At 40.3% G+C, this 9,739-nt stretch overlaps 1 protein-coding gene across 1 annotated transcript; it reads left to right on the top strand.

Moving 5' to 3' along the window:
* The first annotated feature begins 351 nt into the window (after window positions 1-351).
* On the top strand, window positions 352-9,412 carry LOC127130268 (long chain acyl-CoA synthetase 6, peroxisomal-like). The gene is made up of 3 exons (XM_051059306.1): window positions 352-586; window positions 1,331-1,469; window positions 8,839-9,412. Exons 1-3 carry the CDS (start codon window positions 352-354, stop codon window positions 9,410-9,412), a joined length of 948 nt encoding a protein of 315 aa, XP_050915263.1.
* The last annotated feature ends 327 nt before the right edge of the window (window positions 9,413-9,739 follow it).

Raw genomic sequence — 9,739 nt, 5'->3', positions numbered from 1 at the left:
AATGTGGAAGATGTTAAAACTCCGTTGCTAGCGCTTCATGCAGGATTGGTGGGGGCTAGATTGATTAATACATGTCACGACAACTGTGAGGAATGTGTTGTTCATCCAAGAGGATGTGAAGTGGTACGAAATGACATTCAGAATTTGATGGATCAAGGTGTTTTACAAATTTCTGGTCCAACAACAAATGAGGAAGTTTCGGTCATTGAACCTGTTTTTAACATACCAGAACCATTTGAGGTAACTTATCACAGAAGAGATGATGTTCATCCGTCACCCATGGTAGTATGCATGCCTACACCATTTCCTTTTGAAAGTAACAAGGCGGTACCCTGGAAGTACGGCATAACGATGGTAGATGGAGTGGTAGATGGAAAGCCCGAAGTTGCTGAAAGTGAGAAAGGTTTGAAGAATGTTGACACTGACATCACCAACATCGCGGGAACAAGCAGGATGACCCGTAGTGGTCGGATTTATACTCCCAATTTTGATGTGAACCCTCAAGAGCCAACAAGGGGAGCTGCAAATATAAATCCTACCCCAGAACGTGGAGGGGCACAGCCGGCTGTGCAAACAGATGAAGCAAGTGAGTTCTTAAGGATAATAAAAAAATCTGACTACAAGATAGTTGATCAGTTACATCAAACACCATCAAAAATATCTATCTTGTCTTTGCTTCTGAATTCCGAAGCTCATAGGGAGGCTCTGCTAAAAGTGCTTGCTCAGGCTCATGTTACCCAAGATATCACGGTCGGCCAATTCGATGGAGTGGTCGCCAATATCACAGCTTGCAACACTTTAAGCTTCAGCAATGAAGAGCTACCCAAAGAGGGGAAGAATCACAACCGTGCTTTGCATGTATCCATAAAGTGCCAAGAAGATGCTCTGGCCAGAGTTTTAGTTGACACTGGATCATCCTTAAATGTTCTACCAAAGAGGGCACTCGCTAAATTGTCCTACCAAGGTTCAGAGTTGAAACCTAGTGCGCTTGTGGTGAAAGCATTTGATGGTTCACGAAGGACAGTAGTTGGGGAGGTAGAGTTACCGATACAGATTGGACCGCATGTATTCCCCATCAATTTCCAAGTCATGGACATAAATCCAGCTTATAGCTGCCTTTTAGGACGCCCATGGATACATGCCGCTGGGGCAGTAACTTCTACTCTACATCAAAAGATGAAGTTCATCGTCGATAATAAGCTCGTTATTGTCTCAGGTGAAGAGGACTTTATTATCAGTCAACTCTCCTCTTTCCGCTATATTGAGGCTGATGAGGATGCCTTAGAAACCTCTTTTCAAGCCCTTGAAATATCCAATGCCACACTTGAAGAGGTTAAGGATCCTGTTGAGAAAACCAGTTTGTCATTCGCCTCTTTGAAGAGTGCAAAGTCAGCAGTTGAAGGTGGAGGCCCTGCAGGTTGGGGGCAAGTTATCAACGTCAATGAGAAAAACGACCGTTTTGGTTTAGGGTACAAGCCTTCTGCTAATGGAGGAGCCTTGGTCCCTGCAAAGGACCGTGTGCGGAGCATACAAGAGGTTTTCCTGAGCAAAGGATTTATCCATGGAGAACAAGTTGGTGCAGTGGAAGATGACACTGAAGATGGAGAAACATCGAATCTGATATACCGGTGTGAAGCAGCCCTAACAAACTGGGAAGCGGTTGAGATTCCAGAAGTTTTTCCTGTGTCAAAGTAATTGTTGTTTTCCTTTGTGTTTTTTGAAAATCCTTAGCTCTGCCCAAGGCTAATGGATCATTTGTAGGGCCCCTTTTGAATTTCAAAAAATTCATTATGACAAATAAAGAACATTTTGTTCAAATTCTTGTCGTTCATTTATCTGTTGTTTTTCTTAAAATGGCAATCCTTTCAAAAACTACAAAAATATATTTATTTTTTTTACTTCTTTTGCATTTTATTTCCATTGTTCTAAAAAAAACCATCATTAAAAAACATGCAGAATAATCAATAAACCAGTTGAATTCGATGACCCCACTACTTCCTATAATTTTGAACTCCCCATCTACCAAGCGGAAGAGGAGAGCGAGGAAGATTGTGATTTCCCAGAAGAACTGGAAAGGATGCTCGAGCACGAGTCAAAGGCCCTTCAGCCACATCAGGAACCAGTGGAAACAATCAACCTTGGCACCGAGGAAGATAAGAAAGAGGTCAAAGTTGGGACTACACTTGAGGCAAGCATCAAGGAAAGATTGATCAAGTTGCTACATGAATATGTAGATGTATTTGCTTGGTCGTATCAGGATATGCCAGGTTTAGATACTAACATTGTTGTCCACAAGCTACCACTACAGCCAGATTGTCCGCCGGTGAAGCAGAAGCTCCGAAGGGCAAGACCCGACATGGCTCTAAAGATTTGTGACGAGGTGAAACGTCAATTTAATGCCGGTTTTCTAGCAGTTGCAAAGTACCCTCAATGGGTAGCCAACATTGTGCCAGTACCCAAAAAGGATGGCAAGGTCAGGATGTGTGTTGATTATAGGGATTTAAACAAAGCTAGTCCGAAGGACGATTTCCCTCTGCCACATATTGACACTCTGGTAGACAACACTGCTAAGTTTGCAGTCTTCTCCTTTATGGATGGATTCTCGGGTTACAATCAAATTAAGATGGATCCAGAAGACATGGAAAAGACCACATTCATCACCCCTTGGGGAACATTTTGCTACAAGGTAATGCCATTCGGTCTCAAAAATGCTGGGGCAACTTACCAAAGAGCAATGGTCACTCTTTTCCATGATATGATGCATAAGGAAATTGAGGTTTATGTGGATGATATGATTGTAAAATCTCAAAGTGAAGAGGATCACATAGACCACTTGCAAAAGCTATTTGAGCGTCTTCGGAAATTCCGACTACGACTAAATCCTGCTAAATGCACCTTTGGTGTCCGGTCTGGAAAGTTGCTTGGTTTCATTGTTAGTCAACGAGGAATTGAGCTAGATCCAGACAAGGTTAGGGCGATACAAGAAATGCCTTCTCCACGCACCGAGCGAGAGGTTAGAGGCTTCCTGGGACGTTTGAACTATATCTCAAGGTTTATCTCACATATGACGGCCACATGTGAGCCTATCTTCAAATTGCTCAGAAAAGATCAAGCAGTTGAATGGAACTCTGACTATCAAATGGCTTTTGAGAAAATCGGACAATACCTGCAAGAGCCCCCTATTCTAATTCCACCTGTCCAGGGGAAACCACTCTTTATGTACTTAACTGTGCTTGAAAAGTCAATGGGATGTGTGCTGGGACAACATGACGAAACCGGTCGAAAGGAACATGCTATCTACTATCTAAGTAAGAGATTTACCGATTGTGAATCCCGATACTCACTCTTGGAGAAAACTTGTTGTGCTTTAGCATGGGCCGCTCGTCGTCTAAGACAATACATGATTTGCCATACTACTTTGTTGATCTCAAAAATGGATCCAATAAAGTACATCTTTGAAAAGCCTGCTTTGACTGGAAGACTCGCCCGTTGGCAGATGTTACTATCTGAGTACGACATCCAATATGTGTCTCAGAAAGCCATCAAAGGGAGTGTGTTGTCTGATTACTTGGCAAACTAGCCCGTTGAAGATTACCAGCCGTTGAAGTTTGACTTCCCTGATGAAGACATTATGGTAGTGAAAGACTGTGAAATCCCAGGACTTGATGAAGGACCTGAACCCGGGTCTCGGTGGAAGCTCATATTTGATGGTTCCTCCAATTACATGGGGCATGGCGTAGGAGCTGTTCTATTAAATCCGAATGGTGGATACACTCCTTTCACAGCAAGGTTGTGTTTTGATTGCACGAACAATATAGCAGAATATGAGGCGTGCATATTAGGCATTGAAGCAGCCATTGATCTCCGAATCAAAATCCTTGAAGTATGTGGAGACTCAGCCTTGGTGATATACCAAGTCAAGGGCGAATGGGAAACCCGTGATACCAAATTGATCCCGTATCGTGCCTATGTCATGGAATTAATAAAATACTTTGACGAAATCACTTTCCGTCATATCCCGAGAACTGAGAATCAAATTGCTGATGCTTTGGCTATGTTGGCTTCCATGTACCAAGTCAGATTCCATAATGAAGCACCTCTCATTCAAATCGAGCGGAAAGTTGAGCTTGCCTACTGTCAGTCAATTGAAGAGGAAGCCGATGGTAAACCCTGGTTCCATGACATCAAATGCTTTTTGCAAAATCAAGAATATCCAACAGATGCCACAACCCTGGACAAGAAAACATTGAGGAAGTTAGCATCTAAATTTTTCTTGAGCAACGGTGTGTTGTACAAGAGAAATCACGACATGATTCTGCTCAGATGCGTGGATGGACATGAAGCGGACATGTTGATCAAGGAGATTCATGAAGGATCCTTTGGGACTCATGCCAATGGACATGCCATGGCCAAGAAGATTTTGAGAGCTGGTTATTACTGGTTGACCATGGAATCCGACTGCTTCAATTATGCTAGAAAATGTCATAAATGCCAAATCTATGCCGACAAAGTACACGTGCCTCCGACCCTACTAAATGTTTTGACGTCACCTTGGCCTTTCTCAATGTGGGGCATCGACATGATTGGCGCCATCGAGCCTAAAGCTTCCAATGGTCACCGCTTCATCCTGGTTGCCATTGATTACTTTACCAAATGGGTAGAAGCCGCCTCTTATGCTAATGTGACAAAGCAAGTGGTTGCACGGTTCCTCAAGAAAGAGATCATTTGCCGTTATGGAATTCCAAGTCGGATCATCACAGATAATGGGACGAATTTGAACAATAAGACCATGAAAGAATTATGCGAGAGCTTCAAGATTGAGCACCATAACTCTTCACCATATCGTCCAAAGATGAATGGCGCTGTTGAAGCCGCTAATAAAAACCTCAAGAAGATCCTGCAGAAAATGGTAAAAACCTATAAGGATTGGCACGAAATGCTACCCTTCGCATTGCATGGATATCGGACTTCCGTCCGCACTTCAACAGGGGCAACCCCGTTCTCTTTGGTATATGGGGTGGAAGCAGTTCTCCCAATTGAAGTAGAGATACCTTCAATGAGAATCTTGATGGAAACCAAGCTAGAAGAGGCTGAGTGGATTCAAAATAGATTTGATCAGTTGAACCTCATAGATGAGAAGCGATTGACTTCTTTGTGCCATGGACAATTATACCAAAAACGGCTTAAAAGGGCTTTTGACAAGAAAGTACGTGTTCGGGAATTCAGAGAAGGAGACCTCGTGCTTAAGAAGATCTTGCCAATACACAAGGATTCACGTGGGAAGTGGACTCCCAATTATGAAGGACCATATGTTGTAAAGAAAGCTTTCTCCAGAGGTGCCTTGATTCTCACAACTATGGATGATGAAGAACTCTCACACCCCGTGAACTCTGATGCAGTTAAAAAATACTATGCCTGATAAAAACCCGCTAAATCAAAAACCTGAAAGGGCGATAAAGGCAACAAAAAAAAGGGTATCCCGGTGGACTGAAAACCCGAAAGGGCGGTCCAGGAAAAAGTTAGGGATGAATAAAGATGGTAGCTCGCTAAGTTGAAAACCTGAAAAGGCGACTTAGGAAAAAAAGAGCGTCTCGGTGGATTGAAAACCCGAAAGGGCGATCCAGGCAAAAGTTAGGGGCAAAAGGCATAAACTGCATCAGTTGTTACTGATTAACACCGAAGAATTTGAGGTGGAAGATTAATCCAGTTACTCCCCTCAGAAGCAAGGTTTTGGGATCATATCTATTAAGGATGTTAGGGGTCACTGAATTCAATGTAAACCTTTCCTTATTACCATTTTCAAAAAAATTGTAACACTCTATGGAGCTACGCCATTTGTGTGCTACCATTCTTGAATAAAATACAAGTTTTTCCCAATCATTGTTAGTCTGTGTTCATCTATGCTTTTCTTTGTTATGCAAAATGTCATTTATTTGTTAATAATGAAGTTTTGAAACTTGGAAAAAGAATTTGAAACTTAGAACAAATTTACTTTGATACATGTGAAAATCGAAGGAAAAACATTTGTTTCCCCGAAAGGCTCAAAGTTTGCATAAATACTCCAGGATCACCAACAAAAGTCTCCATGGAGTACAACTTATGAATCCTCTAGAAGGATGGACCTTTGATTATTTATAACTGTCAGTCATGATAGTTTCTCCTCTGGATGCACCTGTTAATTATACGAGTATGAGTTATTGGTGTTGAGGAATCAGAATCTCTGTCCCTACAAACACCCAGTCTGCTAAGTGTCAGCATTCTCATAATCATGATCATTCATATATCATGCATTCAAATCATGCATAGCCGAAATGTACTTCGTGCTCATTTTGCATTGACCTAGGTCTTGCGTTGATCCTATGTCCTTGGACCTCTAATTCCGTTTTGTCTTTGGTATCTTTAAACCAACATCCGGTTTTCGCAGTCATTTTTCAAGTCCAATTGTTATTGGCAAAATCCGTTAAAAGCTGGTTGTAGTCCATTGCTTACGGTCGGAGTCCAATTGTTTTTATTCCGGTGTCAGGTCATACTTGAACCTGCTCTGAAGAGTTTTTCCAACTTTTGTTCAATACTATTCAGGTCATATCTGAACCTGCTGTTGAGCTTTTATTCCGGTGTCAGGTCATACTTGAACCTGCTCTGAAGGGTTTTTCCAATTTTTGTTCAAAACTATTCAGGTCATGTTTGAACCTGTTGTTGAGCTTTATTCCGGTGTCAGGTCATACTTGAACCTGTACTGAAGATTTTTCTCTGTTTGTTCAATCCTATTCAGGTCATATATGAACCTGTTATTGAACTTTCATCCATTGTCAGGTCATATATGAACCTGTCGTTCAATCCTATTCAGGTCATGTATGAACCTGTTATTGAACTTTAATCCATTTGTCAGGTCATATCCGAACCTGTTGTTGAACCCTTATTCCGGTGTCAGGTCATACATGAACCTGTACTGAAGATTTTTTTTCTCTGTTTGTTCAATACTATTCAGGTCATGTATGAACTTGTTGTTGAGCTTTTATTCCGGTGTCAGGTCATACTTGAACCTGTTCTGAAGATTCTTTCTCTGTTTGTTCAATACTATTCAGGTCATGTATGAACCTGTTGTTGAGCTTTATTCCGGTGTCAGGTCATACATGAACCTGTTCTGAAGAGTTTATCTCCATGATTATTCCCCAGCATTGTCAGGTCATACATGAACCTGTTGTGGAAATTTCCGTATTCGGGTCTAGTGAGTCATATGTGAACTTACTACCGAAATCTCTTGTACTCTGAATATTGTCTATCAACTTTCACTTTGAATACTCCCCAGTGTGTGTCTGATTCTCCAGCAGGACTGTTTCTCCAGCAAGTTTGGTTTTACCCCATTTGTCTATCTCCCTGGGATCATCAGTATTCCCCACATATTGGTCTGTCTAGTAGCATCTCCTGTCAAGGGTCCACCGTATCCCTAGCAGGGAAGAAAATTAAAAGAAAAAGAAGAAATCATGCATCCATGCATATCATATCATGTCATATCATATCATATCACATCATGTCATAGGGATTCAGGATCAAAATCCGGGTCTTCATATCATATCATATCACATCATGTCATAGGGATTCAGGATCAAAATCCGGGTCTTCATATCATATCATATCACATCATGTCATAGGGATTCAGGATCAAAATCCGGGTCTTCTTAGTATTTAACCATCTCCCACTATGATCATATGAAGAACGTCCTGCTTCATATTCTCTAGTTGAAGACGCTTAAATAGGGGCAACTGTCATACCCCGATTTCGGTCCTGAATTTTTTTATTTTGTTGGCACTTGGCCTAAAGTTCATTTGCATACATTCATTCCCAAATCCATATTTTTTGTTACACATTGATCATTGTCTATGCCTTTTGATCATGGTGCTTTTGACTATAAAATGGATTTTAATCACTTGACTTTTGTAATTTTTCAATTTTTGATTTTAATTTCAAATCAAGTTTAAATCCAAATTTCAATTTAATTTTAATTGTTATCTTTACTAATGATTCAAAACTCTAATTGATTTTAATTTTCAAATAGATGTTAGAATTGATGACAAAAGTAATTTTAACAAATTATTGGATTAATTTGATTTTAATTGGGTTTTCTACTGATTTTTTATTATTATTTAAATTGATATTTAAATTAGTCTTGGAGTATTTCTAAAAAAAATCCATTTTATATCCATAGTACATTTCAAAATCAAAATAGCATTACAACATTTTCATAAATTACAAAGTCATCTTCCAAAGGACAAACATTTTAAAACCATAAACATGGACTTGGCATTCACTTGATCCAACCTACATCAATTCACATTTTCACTTAAACCATGCAATATTTCAATCCCAATTCAAATCAATATCATTCCATGTTCCAAAATGCAAATTTCATATAACAACTATCGTATAATCATGCACTTCCCATTTCATTCAAAATCAAATTACAAATAACATTTCAAGAACATTTGCACCATTTCACATTTCCATACAATTCCAACCATGTCTTACATGCTTTACACTGCATTGATTCGGTTCCAAACTACATCAAAACTTTATTGCAAATGTTGTTGGGACCTCTTTGGGTGAAAAATTCAACCCAAATGATGTTTATATATCCTATCTCCCTTTGGCACACATTTATGAGCGAGCAAATCAAGTCATGATAGTATATTTTGGCATTGCGGTGGGATTCTTCCAGAGGGATAACATGAAATTAATAGACGACCTTGCAGTTCTAAGGCCTACTATTTTCTGTAGTGTTCCCCGCCTATATAACAAAATATATACTGGTATTATTAATGCTGTTAAAATACTATAAGCTGCATTGATGAGGGATACAGACTTAGTGGTCACGGTGGCTCCCCAAGTCCATGCTGTGAGATAAAACTTGTAGATGTTCCGGAAATGAACTATACATCTGATGATCAGCCGAACCCCTGTGGTGAATTTTGCATCAGGGGTCCCATTATTTTTCAAGGATATTACAAAGATGAAGTTCAAACGAGAGAAGTCATTGACGAAGAGGGATGGCTGCATACCGGAGATATTGGAATATGGATAGTTGGCGGTCGTCTCAAAATCATTGATAGGAAGAAGAATAACTTTAAGATGGCACAAGGCGGGTACATTGCTCCAGAGAAGATAGAAAATGTATATGTCAAATGCAATTTTGTGGCACAGTGCTTTATATACGGCGACAGCTTTAATTCTTCTTTGGTAGCTGTTGTCTCGGTGGATCCCGATGTCATGAAAGCATGGGCTGCTTCACAAGGCATAGTGCATAAAGATTTAACACAACTTTGTAATAATCCAAAGCAAGCACCATTTGTTCACCTGCAACAAACAATAATTAATATAACAACAGTACAACAACCAACAGCAGCAAAATGCTAAACCACTCCGGCAATGAAGCATACCTTGATTGGCCGTGAGCTTCGGAATGGGAAAGTTGAAAATCCTTTTGTGAAGTATGGACAAGTTGGATTGGCTAAGAAAGGAGAGGATTACTTTCTGATTAAAATAGATTGCCACAGGGTTCCCGGTGATCCATCGACTGCGTTTTCTGTCTTTGCGGTTTTTGATGGGCATAACGGTATATCAGCTGCAACGGAACCACAGATGGTAAGTCCAAAACAACAAGCTGCTATCTAGTCAATCCTGCACCAAAACTAGTCCTACATCAAAATTACCTGCAAAGCTTCCATGACAGAAAAACGTAGC

The sequence above is a fragment of the Lathyrus oleraceus genome, chromosome 3 (genome assembly GCF_024323335.1).
Source record: "Lathyrus oleraceus cultivar Zhongwan6 chromosome 3, CAAS_Psat_ZW6_1.0, whole genome shotgun sequence".
Classification (NCBI taxonomy): domain Eukaryota; kingdom Viridiplantae; phylum Streptophyta; class Magnoliopsida; order Fabales; family Fabaceae; genus Lathyrus; species Lathyrus oleraceus.
This window is presented reverse-complemented; position numbering and strand designations above follow the sequence as displayed.